The 13,070-nt window shown below is 43.1% G+C and overlaps 1 protein-coding gene across 1 annotated transcript in view; it reads left to right on the top strand.

The window, feature by feature from the left end:
- LOC145784110 (uncharacterized) overlaps positions 1 to 12,537 on the top strand; it is a 48,385-nt gene extending 35,848 nt beyond the window's left edge. The window contains exons 8-19 of the mRNA XM_082595863.1: positions 2,385 to 2,563; positions 2,784 to 2,887; positions 3,002 to 3,462; positions 3,949 to 4,035; positions 4,754 to 5,357; positions 5,450 to 5,642; positions 5,856 to 5,910; positions 6,021 to 6,182; positions 6,261 to 6,365; positions 6,626 to 6,838; positions 7,349 to 9,319; positions 10,907 to 12,537. Of these exons, the coding sequence (XP_082451989.1) occupies positions 2,385 to 2,563; positions 2,784 to 2,887; positions 3,002 to 3,462; positions 3,949 to 4,035; positions 4,754 to 5,357; positions 5,450 to 5,642; positions 5,856 to 5,910; positions 6,021 to 6,182; positions 6,261 to 6,365; positions 6,626 to 6,838; positions 7,349 to 9,319; positions 10,907 to 11,975 (5,203 nt within the window). The 3' untranslated portion in view covers positions 11,976 to 12,537. The remainder of the gene's footprint in view (positions 1 to 2,384; positions 2,564 to 2,783; positions 2,888 to 3,001; positions 3,463 to 3,948; positions 4,036 to 4,753; positions 5,358 to 5,449; positions 5,643 to 5,855; positions 5,911 to 6,020; positions 6,183 to 6,260; positions 6,366 to 6,625; positions 6,839 to 7,348; positions 9,320 to 10,906) is intronic.
- Positions 12,538 to 13,070: the final 533 nt, after the last annotated feature.

Here is a 13,070-nt window from a genome sequence, read left to right as displayed (position 1 = left end):
TGATACAAGTATCCGGTATACAAAGAACAATGGCACGGAAAGGCATCATACTATGTTATAATTCGGGCCATTTTTATTTTAACCTAAAAAAAATTTTTTTGACTTTATTTTTATCCTATTTTGACCTAACGAAATTGCTTATTTGTAGAGGGCACAGTTCTTCCTTGAATAGATATCAGTTACCCAAACATAATATTTTGTCGATTTCAGACCCAAACGTAATATTTTGTTACACAGTCAAGGTGTTTTATGGATTATAAAAAGTGCGTCGTGTTTAATGGCGATAGAAAAATCTCGACAAATCCGTCTATCTTTAGCTGAAGACGATTTAGCTTGCTTAGGCATTTTTGTATTACAGAAGGTCAGTAGGCTATCCCTAAAATCAAAACTGTTGATCTTCGAAAAGAACACGTTTGTGAAGAGGAAGTGTTTTATAATAAATATTTAAATAGCTTACGTAACAATGAATAAACAATGGACAATTTGCGATAAAAGTTACTGCTGATGTTGACATGGTCATTGTGACATATTTCCTGCTTTTATGGATATGGTTTAATTGTGGCGCAGTTCCTGATGTACAATGCTTCCACGAGAATTTTGACAAAAATTGCTCTCAAGAAGCACAAAAAGTTTGTCAAAAGCCATAATTTGACAAATCTTGACTTTATTGCAAATGTTGACTTTATTTTGACCTATAAACTTCTTAGAAACAGTCCCTTAGGTGCTGAAAACAACTTTACTCTTTGATTTGCGGATAGACGAGGTCCTTAAAATTTTTTGACTTTATTGACTTTTGCGGGCCCTAAGTTAGTTATAATGATGTAACCTACTGTGATACAGAATTTTGTGTCGTGAATATTATTTTGAAGCAAAAATGAAAGATTATAATTAGGCTAAAAGCGAATAGCAGAAATTGTTATATTGCAAAATGCGCAGTAGCTTACATGACCTTAAAAGTTCACCATTGCCCCCCTACCCCCCTTTTCACAGAAAAAAAGGCAGGAGCATTCGCCCCCCTTCCCCCCCGCTTCCGGCGCTCCTGCTCATATAAAAGCAAACGCTTCGAAAATTAAACTCTTCATTATCAGTGCAAGTACTGTTGCTCTATTATTTTTGCTCAAGTTGATTTGTTTTTATTTTTTACTGTTGTATGTTTCGATTCTGCGTAAGATAACTTCAACTGTGTGAGTTTTATTACTTTCATCTTCCGTTTGTTACTTTTCATGAATAATACCTTTCATGGAATAATAATACCATTTCATGGTAGGCCTAGGTTACGATTAAAAAGTTGTATGACCCGATAACTCATGTGTAATTGACAAAGTAGCCCGCGACCGCAAAAAGGTTCGTCACCCCTGATCTAAAGCCTGTTCAAATCGAATGAAACGATTCTATGTAAAATTCAGCACTTTTCTTGCAAAGTCAAACAGTTTATCATTATAAATTTTCCTGATGTTGCTGTGAAGTGTGAAGTGACAAATTGTGAAAAATCGCCGCAAATCTGAGCATCTTGGAAGTACAGAATGACGTTCACTCAAGCACCGGAATCGTCGATTTGCATTACATTTCGTTTGTCAGACCGTAACTACTTACGCGGGTTGTGTAGCCTACGAACGTACAGGCGTCCAAAAGTAAATTTCAATTCACTTTTTACTTTTCACTAATGTTTTTAATCTAATTGAAAAGAACCAAAACGCTCAAATTTCAATGTAACAGTAATTTCTAATTGACTAAAGGTAAAAACATGATCATTGAGGATATCTGTCAACTACTCTTAAAATTTTGATCTAAAAAAATAGCCAAACAAATGCAACATTACATCAACTAAATGCAATAAAATTGTGGGAGTTCGTTGCATACCCCGTAGCTTAACTTACGCTGCCATGATGAAGCTTGATAAGTTTATTTCAACAAAAAGGTTAAAATTAAATCACAAACTTGGATGGAAATTAACACAAAAAATTGATAATCCCTTTATTAATTTTCAGAAACCGCAATTATGATGTTTGTGCCCTAAAGCCCCAGTCCTCAATCATAGCGGCTTTTTATTACTAAACACTACTATTATGACACAACAATACAAGGAAATTGGATTGATTGAATCTTTGCAACTAAATTATGCCAATTCAAAGCTTTTTTTAATAGAGATAATAGTTTTATGCAAATAAGGCTAAACTTAGCATTAGCATCCTTGCAAATACCAAAACTGCTTCTTTTTACAACACTAAAGTATCAGCAAAATATCGGTATCGGCGAAAATATTGGTATCGGCACATCTCTATGAAGCGACAACATTGTGAGTTGTAATTTTGAAGTGAGTTTCCATCTTACAAGGACAAGGCTTTTCACAAACTAATCCCTGATGATGTATTCATTTATTACAGGAAAGGCTATGACATTGGAAAGAAGGAGCGACCTCCCTTTGTTCCTGCTCCGGCAGAAACCACTCAGGAGGAGGATGAAGAGGAACCCATCCCGGATGAATTAATTTGCCTCCTTTGTAAGGATTTGCTTGTGGATGCAGTCGTCATTCCTTGCTGCGGCAACAGCTATTGTGACGAATGTAAGTTATCTGATGCCACAGTTTCGCTTCTTTGTCAGTTTTATTTACAACATTTGGTCTGCGTCACTGAGACGATGGAAAGGCAACGGAAGTGCCATTCAACTTTGTTTCATTTTTTAGATCAAATCTGTTATTAGTTTGTGTCGTGTTAAACTTAGACAAACTTTCCGATGTGATACCATCTATTTAACTTTCATGGAGATGAATTTCTTTCATCCAGGCATCCGCAATGCATTGCTAGACTCTGACAACCACCAGTGCCCGACCTGTCACAAGGCGAATATCTCACCAGACTCGCTTATCGCCAACAAGTTCCTCAGACAGGTATATATGTCATGCTCATGCAAACATGTTATTGATCAAATTTGTATCGAGCAAACGTTTTTACCATTCCTGGCGAAGCACCGGCTGCATTCCTCAATGAATTTTGTATTCCAGGCTGTGAACAAATTCAAAAATGACACTGGGATCGCTAAGAAAAGGGCAAACGCCCCTGTGTGGCCTCGACCCGCGCCCACCGAAGCCCCTAAAAATAAGCCTACTCCTCCGATGAAGGTCAGCTATGGACAGTCATCACGTGACCTCTCGGCCGAGCACCGACAGGTGGGAAACAGCGGTTATGTTGTTAAGGCAACCTCCAATCAAGTGGTGGCATCAAAGCCGTACAACCTGGCCAAGCGGGCTCCGGAAGGTGGCAGTGGCTCTCCAAGGGATCCAAACCAGCCAATCCGAATCAAACTAGGCAAGTCAGAAGACCCAGTAGTTGATGCAGGGAGCAAAGAGTCGACTCCATTAGAGCCAAAGATGCAATCCACTCCAATCGAGACCACGTCACTCCCCAGCAGCACCCCCAGTGACAGCTACACGTTTAATTCCACTCCTGACTCAAGCGAACCCAAGTAGGTGTCTAATTACTTCATGTCTATTATTATTGGCACTGGTGGGTTTGCGACCAAGACCAACCAGTGCAATTCAGGGACCTGCTTTCGACTAATCTAATGTGTGTTCCCGAGGCTCATTTGCTTAATTGTTTCTGCCCACGCGGCGTCACCTCATTCGTTAGCGCTTTACCTGCGGGAAGGCACCTTCTTAAAGGTAGAGCCAGTATTGTTTCACTGTTTATTTCACTCACTTCAGTTTTTTGTTAATGCTGTCCGGATGGCTGAGATCTTTTGGTGTTATAGTTTTGTTTTTTGTAAAGAACTATTTTTAATCCTTTAAAAAGAAAATCAAATAAGTTTCAAAAATTTGTGTGTTAAAAGAAGTCTTAGAAAAGGATAGGGATACTTATGATACAAGGTTCCTAAATTTGAAAGTCTCTTTAAGTAACCTTGAGGGACGATCCAATGTGCACTACTGTTATTCCTAAGAACTTATATTTTCAGGGTGAAAGCTAACACCAGTGAGCCTCTTCCCCCCGGCATATCCCCTCCTACTGCCAGAGTGGTTCGTCCTCTCGCGGAAGAAAAAAGGTTTGTCTAACTAAGGCCAACAAATTTATTTCGCTTTGTATTGAACAAGACAATATCTGGAAAACAAATCTCCTCGGCTAACTTAGCGGACCACAGGTCTAACAAAGTAGCACCAACCTCCATTCCTTTATTACCGGCGACCATCCAAATTTACCGACATTAGCCAAGACAGGCATGGAACGTTAAAGCGCCTCAACTGTCCAAGTGACATTTTTTGTTTGTTAGTGTGGCGCTGAGGAACAAAAAACATCATCTTTGTCCACTAAACCTGTGTTTCTTGGACGACAAGACACATATGTCTGCTCTAAGCAGCTTCAGTGTAGCCTTGAAAAACACCGTGAGCTTGTGATGGTAAAATAACCGATTCTCGGCTCCAGATGCTCTAACGAAGAAGGCATTGTGTGGTGCTGGCCATGTGAAGTTCTTGCTATTAGGGTGTTTGATACTATTGATTTTTCAATTAAGAAGGGTCAGATGTGATTGGGTTGAAACTAAAAGTGTAAAAGACGTCTCCGAGTGCAGAAAAAAGTATTAAAAACCCGATAACTACGTTCTACACTTCAGGCTCCAGTCATTAAGAGAGGCATGTGGAGTGACATAGATCGATGTTTCATGGAATTGGTGTTATTTCGACTTCTCGCTGTGAGATGTTGTTTTTGATGTATAATTATTTGTAGTGTAAATTAAGGGAGAAAAACAAAATAAATCGTCTTTTCAGAAGTTCCGTGGGACAAACAAGTGGAGAATTAACTGGAATTCAACCTCTTGAAAAGTCCATGCAGGAGCCCGAACCTGGAAGTGCTGAAGACTCCAAAGATTTATCCATCCATGTTGAGCATCCACCAAAGAGTGTTGTTGAACCATTGCCAATAGCTGAGGAAAAAGAGGAACGTCTTGAGCAGGCTTCAGAAGAGAGGCCGGAAAACAATGATGCAAAGCCACTAGTAACTATTGAAACGGAGACAACCTCATCAAATCATTCAATTGATGATGGTACCCACCACCTCGATGATAATAGTTCCCCCACATCTCATGATTTAGGCCCACCTACTCCTGAACCTCAACTCGATCCTACCCCTCCCAGTAAGCCCAGTACTGCTGTCCCCATTACACGGCATCATACAGTTGTCAGTGAACATTCTAGTTCTACACCCCCTCCAATTCACAATATTCTTCCCCCACCCCAGAACATACTTCCACCATCTAATCTTGCCATCCCCCCACAGATGCATCCACTTCCGCCAACTTCCATGCCACAGCTTCCACCTCCGGGTCAAGCTATTCCTGGTCTTGTCCCTGGATTGCCTCGTTTGCCCCCCCAGGTATGTTGTCTTACTTTCGAACTCTTGTTGAGCTGCCCGTAGAAGTGTAGTTTAGTTGATTTTAATGATGATAATTATTTTGTTTTGTTCAGGTGATCAACCCTGATTCGACGATGTATCAAAGGCCACCTCCTCCATTTCCATTCCATGTTATGATTCCACCTCCAACTTTGGGACCAACTCCTTTCTCTCAGCCCCCTCCAGGTTTCCCTCCTCATCCCGGATCCCTCCCTCCTCCTCCTGGAATGGCAATTCCATCTCTTGGCAAGGTCATCACCTCTGCAGGTGAGGGTAGTTAATTTGTGACTCATTGTTCCAACGATTTGTTCTGTTAAAGAAGCAGGCTTTTACGCTGGGTTCCAGCGAACCTCTACTTGCTCGATGGAACTAGCCAGTTGGTCCACTTGTGTACATGTATCAGTCTTGACACATGACTAAGCCAGGTGTTGTTTCTCACATAATGAATGGTTTGTATATGAAACATTTTGTTATTTGCAGTGATCCCTCCGCCACCCGGATCTGAGACAGCCATCATACCAACCATCAAACCGAGGTAGGTTATGTGGTAACTTGACAGGATGTCACCATAACGTTATTAATCGTCATGTTACCAACGCAGTGAGGGATTTGAACTTCGTCATCATTACGCACGCATCTTTTTAGCACGTCATCAGATCGTCACCAGCATAGTCGCGGTAGGTCGCCTGGTAGGAATGAGCGATCGCCGCGAAAGCGCGCGGAACGTCGCGGCCACAAGTCGAAACTGGACATCATGTCGGATGAGTTTGCTGAGAAACTGAAGCAGCGACCACGCCGAAGAAGCAGGTGATTGATCGGTTTGTTAACGATCTATTCATCTCATCACTTTTTGTTGTCGACTATAAACTTATTGGGTCTCTTTAGGTCGTCGTCCGGAAGTTATTCATCAAAGTCATCTCGCTCCGCTTCCTACTCCAGCTACTCCTCCCAGACATCCAGCTCCTATTCGTCCTACTCGGCATCTTCCTGGTAAGTTTGCAGTTTTTGTTTGAGCAGTCATAGATGACCTTGATGACTGAGCAGTTGATGTCATTCAAATCCTTACCTTGTTACTGTATGTCAAAACATCGTTCCACATTAACATCTTCCAACGGCCAGCATAGATAGTGGTGGTTCATGGAATCGCTGATATTGTCTCTATAACCCCACAAAGGTTAACGGTGACGATTCCCCGCTTTCACGAATGCTTTCTACTGCTGGATCTTCACAAACTATAACATTTCCACAAGGACAAGCAGCTCTTACTCTCGGAGCTTCTCGCGCTCTCCTCCACCTCGACAAAGCAAACGTAAGCGACCAACTAAGCGACCTGTCAGAAGTCGGCGCCATGGTTCTGCCTCCTGGTCGGATAGGAGCTCTTCCCCGAGGAAGAAGCGGAGAAGTCGAAGCTACAGTCGGAAAAAGCAACCTAGGAGGGAGAGGAGTCCTCACAACAGAAACCGGTTTGTTTGAAAGTTGTTCAATCAATCTGAGATAGGATGAGGTGGTGAGAGTGTTTGAGCCCACCTTTGTCAAACCATAACATTGACTTGCTAACGAGCGCAGACCCATTGAGTTGTGGCAAAATAACCTATATCATTTTGCTTGAGTGTACCAGTCATACAACTTCCTTTTCAACAACAATTTAATTTTATAGGGGCCTTTAAGAAGAGGTTCCCAACATTTTGTGGTCACGGAAACCTTTCAGCAAACTTTCCAGTCCTAAGGACCCTTAATGACTAAATGTAAAGTTTGCAAACTGATTTTAAATGTACAAATTCTACAGTAAAAAGTTTAGTGCTTTTTCTCAAGTTGACTTCTTAAAACTTTTGATCGTTTTCTGCAAGGAAGAAAATAAACGATTTGTTTTGTCAAACTCCATGTCCACATTTGCTTTGCTGTTGCAAGAACAAAGTTTTATTTTCAGTTAAATTTCAGTAGTTCCCAATTTGCAATCATGCTTTATCTTTCAGGAGGTCCGAGAGGAGTTACTCCCCACAGAAGAAGAGTAGTTATCCTGGCAGGGGTCGTCGCAGATCTTTTGAACGGGGCCGCAAATCGCATTCCCCCCATCGGAACGAAAGTGATGCAATGCATCCCCTCATACCAGTGATCACTCGAACAGAGCCCACTATCCCTGGCCTCCCTACAAAGGAAGCAGCAGACTTCGAGCGTGATCAAGCACTCTACGCCCACTACAGGCAGACGTATGAAAGAGACTGGTACGAACGTGGAATCATGCCTCCTCCTCCCTATGATAGATTCATCCAGTCACGTTACTCTAAGTCGCCCTCACCTCCTGGTACTGGCCCCACCATGCTCCCTTCCAACCATCCACCCATCCAAAATTCCGTGCTAATCAACCCCATGGGTGGGTTGCCTCCACATGCTCCTCCATTTGGAATGGATGCACAGCCTTGGAACAATCAACGGATTCCTCCTCCTCCTCACTATATTGAACAACCCGGTCAGATGCACCGCCACATGGATCGTGGTGGAGATGCTGATTACTACAACAATCGTTTCAGAGGTCGCAATGTTGCTCCAACCTCCAGAGGTTTTGATCCTAAAGAGGAACAGTATCGAATGCAGCTCTCACCTCGATCCCGACAGCGGTTCGACGAGGAACGTCATCAGCGTCAATACCGAGAAACACGAAGAAGAGAAGACTACCCTCGAGAAAGTCGCTATGGTGATGAGCGAAGACGCAACGACCGCGGCAATTATGATGAACATCGCGCGCGCAAGCGAAGTCGCAACTATCCACGTGATGTTTCCCCGGATCGAGGTATGCCGCGCGTGGGAAAGCGAAACAAGCCGTCTCCTCGACCTGATATTGGAGATGGGGATGGAACGCCTGTGCGAGATGAGCGGCCTCTTCCAGATGATTTGGAGCCGATACAACGAATTAAATCATCCAGCAAAAGAAGTGATGACATTGGAAAAGCAGGAAAGAAGCCACGACGAGAAGTAAGAAAATTTGAAAGTGATGGAGGAAAAGATTCATCAAAGCTTGACAGAAAGGAGAGCCAATCAAAGAAAGCGTCGTCCAAGTTATCACGAGGCAGCAAAAGTGAGTCATCAAGTAAGTTATCAAAACGTAAATCCGATCAGCCATCTGAGGTGGTCACCAAAGTGAAGAAGTCGGATTCTACAAAGAGAAGCAAACTGTCCAAACCTAGTAAGAACGAAGAAGAGAGAAGTAAAGAGAAGGTATCCAAACCAAAAATTAACAAGATATTCTCTCCAATGAATGATGATAATAAAAATAAAACTGTTCCGGACCCTGCACCGATTTTGAAGGAGGATCTACCATCTGATGACAAAGATGTTGGTGATTTGTCTGCAGTGGCCGGTGACCAGGTAGCTACGGCAGTTGGAGGTTCATCTCCTGGCCAAGGAAAATCAACCACTGATGATGATGCAGCACAACTCAAGAGGAAGGATCGCTTGGTCGACGAACAAAATCACTTAATGCTAGAAGAGCAAGTGACGAAAGCAGTTGAAAAGAGTTTGGACGCTGGATCTTCAATCAAGTCCCCACAAAATGCCCGGGGTGAAGAGCAGAAGAAGGTTAAAACTAAAACAAGAGACAAAACTACAAAATCAAAATTAAAATCGACAAAAATCCGGCAAGAAACTAAAACTACATCACCAATGACCTCCTCTTTGCCTTCACAACATCGGGAAGTTGACGTGAAGAGTGAGGTAGAGATGAATGCAGAAGTGGCAGAGAGTGCTGTGGACTCAAATCGTAAGCCTGAACTCAATCAAGACTCCCGCAAGGTGTCACGCAAGCGCAGACCGGTTGTGCAAACAGCGTCCCCCTCTGGAAGAGAGAAAAAGTTGGTTCAAGGGAAGGACAGGAAGTTTGTGGAGTACGATGGGAGTGGACCAGCGCCCACAGGGGACGAGCTAGTGAAAATCACCATCCCCAAATCTAAGTAAGTCCCACGTGACTGTGACGTGGTGTTTGTCTGCGTTGTTTCGCGCTTGCCTACTGTGTGCCGCTGTGTGACGGACTGCCATGCATGTTTATGACTTATTAATGAACTTAATCTTCGTGCAAGTGACATCGGTATGCACTTTAACTTATTACACTTGCCCAAAACAATAACGCAATCATGCGTGACATAGTCTACGATTTCTCGCGAATCATCAGTGATGTCACATGTCACGCATGATTTCGTTACTGTTTGGGAAAGTGTAATACGTTAAAGCGCCTACCAGTGACATCAACTTTATATGACGAGGTTGTATAAGAATGTTACAATTATCACGTCATACGAGTTTTAAGTGCTTCTGATCAATGCTTTGAAATATCGAGGCCGAGAAAGCTAAATTTGCAGTTTCGCTTCCTTTTATCTAAATCGAAAAATGTCATGTCCAGGCTGCGATTTTTGCCTTTTTCGGCGGCAATGCCGCTTGACACGCGCCGTCACTATTCGACAAACGCTTACGGGTCTTACGGGAAAAAAACTAAATAAAAACTGAACAATTGGGGGGTGGGAGAATCAGGTGATGCAATCATAAGAGTGTCGACTTACGTAAATTCTTGCTCCAGGTACTTCAAGGCAAGGCCTAAAAGTGACAGTTCACTCGAAAAATTCCCAAGGCGTCCGCGCCGCCACTTTGAACACTGCGGAAAAATGCTTTGATCGAAGTTCTAACGCCTGGCATCAAACATTTCACCACACACGTTTCGTGCTTTTCGACACAACGGGTTTCTTTTACAGATGGAACAACCTAGGCTACTTTTAGTTTTCATTGTCTACGCCAGTTTGTATTTCGCCGTATGAGCCAATTAACAATATTGCACTGTTAAAATGACTTTGTTGGATACTTTCACATCTTAAAGCTTTTCTCATCTAGAAAACAGCCTAGTTTCCGACCAGGTGTTCAGAAATACAGATGAAAAAACCCGTTATTTTTATGGAAAGGAGTTCTCCAACACTGCGGAAAAATATGTTGATCGAAGTTTTAACGCCTGGCATCAAACATTTGGTAACTTGCATATTTCGCTCCTAACTGTGTTTGCGTGCGGGTACGTGTATAACTATTTACGTACTACCAAGCGAGACTGCAAGACTAAAGAGATGCCAAAGGAAAAAAAATCTTGCAGTAGGTTACGCTAGCGGTATAGCCTAAGGGCTTTTTCGTTTTGCGATCCTCAGTTTCGCGTTTATTACAGCTCTCTTCTTGGAGCAAAACAAACAATATACACGTCCGGTAGGTACATAACTCAGCGCTGGATACCCCTTTGCAATCACTCAACCAGCGTGCGATTAAAAACTCAAGTGACTCTGACGTACATCCACACAACTTGTGCGGTAATTCGCGGCCAAACGCTTATTTGATTCTTGTGACGTCATATTACCATTCGACAAACAAACGCAGAATTTTTGGTCCTTCGACAAAGAAAAAATCGCAGCCCTGGTCACGTCGGATCACTCCAAGAGTGTGATACTGTGATAGTTCAAGGTGGCTTGGTTTTCTTGAGAGGCATCGGTTGTAACCAGATGTTGTTGCAGGTGGGAGAAATCTGATGATGAAGGGAAAGAAGTCGCTGACAGAAGGGATGTTGGTCAACGCGTGATGAAGTCACAGGAGACTAAAGCAGCTGTGAAAGGTCGTCGCATCCGGATCAAACGAAATCCTCCTACTCTTATCAAGGAAGCAACAAAAGAAGTTGAAGCAGAACTTAGATCGCCAGCATCTCATAAGGAGATTGACACAACTCCTACAACGAAGCCACCTGTTGGAGAGAAGGAGAAGCCGATCACAGATGCGAGGATGGTGATCACCTTAAGGAGGAACTCGAAGCTTAGTGACGAAAAGCAAGGAAGGCGCGTGTCAATGGGGAATCCTGATGAATCCAACTTTGAGCCTGATTACAATGATGAGGAGTCTCAAGATCATCCCAGCCCCCCTGATAAGAGTGTGGTGTCTTTGAAAGGAAAGGCAGTGAAAGCCATGAGCATGCGGTCCGCTGCACTGGAGGATGTGGATGCTCTTGTTCTTTCAGATTATTCCAACTTCACTAATTCTGATTCTGATAAACATAAAAAAGCATCAAAGAAGAAGAAGAAGAAAAAGAAGAAGCACAAATATCGCTCCCGAGACTCCATTGATGCCACGACGGAGACTAATGATGACGTACACACCGCGAAATCGAAGACTTCCGTTGGAAGAGGTCGTGAGGAGGAGCACGTTGATGAGGAGGAGGTGCGAGGAAGACGACATCACGAGGGAAAGGATCACACACGACGTCACAAACGTGATGACGTTCACGGGGATATGTTGCAACAGAAGACTTCTCGCGGCCGCGTCGATCATGACGTATTTCCTGGGAAGCACCATCAGTCACGTGACAGAGTTCGTAGATCACAAAATCATGATCGAGAGAGGGGTTCACGTGAAAGACGTCACGACAGAAACCATTCACAAAAACACAAATCACGTCATGAAGAAAAGATGAGAGCTCATGATTCACCCGAAAGATCACGTGATAAGCCTCGTGACAAGAAGCACAAAAAAGAGAAACGATCGAAACGGCGGCAACGTCGCGAGTCGATTGACGCCTACTCGTCTGGTTCGTGAGATGTATCACGATCAGACCGTCACCACTGGCTCAAGAGTTCTTGCAACTGACCGTCCGCGTGAGAGCTTGTCTGAAATCAGAACAGATTCCAGGGAAAGTAATTGATGTCGAGAACTCATTGTTGATGTTGGCCATGAGCGCACTGGCTGTTCTTTATCTGGGTCATGGCCTGCTTGTTACTTCAAACGGCCAAGCCCAATTATTGCTTAAAACTAAACATCTTGATTTTGAAGCCAATGATATTTCGCTCGAAATAACTTCATAGAAAATTTGCTTCAGAATTGTATGAATCGATGTGAATATTGGTAATAGTTTCACAGCTTGCTGTGTTAATGACGTCACTGTTGAGCATTGTTGCGTTTCGCTGACTTTCCCAGGTTACGAGAAAAGGCAAGTTGCGTTCCATACACGCGATGCGTTGGTTGGTCGACTGATGCTTCAGAAAGGTTACAGCGCATCCATGATAGCTCGATGGAGGAATCCAGCCTGTTACGTCACTGGCCATAGCTGTCGGAGGACAAAACATTTTCCCACTGCAAATAAAAGTTTCGCAAATTTTGCTTGAAACCAGGATTGTTTTTAATAATCAAGTTTTATTTTGCGCCTATTGCGACAACATGTAGCACACTACGATCACAGAAGATCTTCCAGACGTTTTTGTTTGTCGTATCCAGGCTTACACCCGGTGGTTGAAGATTTAGATTAAGTGGACGGGAAGGCAAGGAAGCCAATCTTCGTGTCCACCTTCAGGCAGGCCTTTAAGTGTCCTGCCATAGACACAGCGGCATGCTCTCGAGCGGTGTCGAACCGGCGCCCTTTCGATTGCCGTTCCAGTGTTCTCACCACTCGGCTATGCAGACGTTGAAAGGCGTCGTAAAGTAAAAACTTTAAACCAGTTTGGTTTTTAATTCTGACGTCATAAAGAAGCCCATTCATGCCAAATAGAGTAGAGGTTGATAACAAAAAGTAGAAGCGACAAAACGCGAAAGTCAAGATGTATGACCGTGCATTGCACACGGACCAGTGTCTTTTGTAATTATTTTCTATTTTGATTTTCCAAACAAAAATATTAAATAAACAACTTTGGTTTAGCG

Source organism: Aplidium turbinatum, chromosome 15 (genome assembly GCF_918807975.1).
Source record: "Aplidium turbinatum chromosome 15, kaAplTurb1.1, whole genome shotgun sequence".
In the NCBI taxonomy this organism is placed as follows: Eukaryota; Metazoa; Chordata; class Ascidiacea; order Aplousobranchia; family Polyclinidae; genus Aplidium; species Aplidium turbinatum.
Note: the sequence above shows the minus strand (reverse complement) of the source record. Positions and strands in the feature narration are given on the sequence as shown.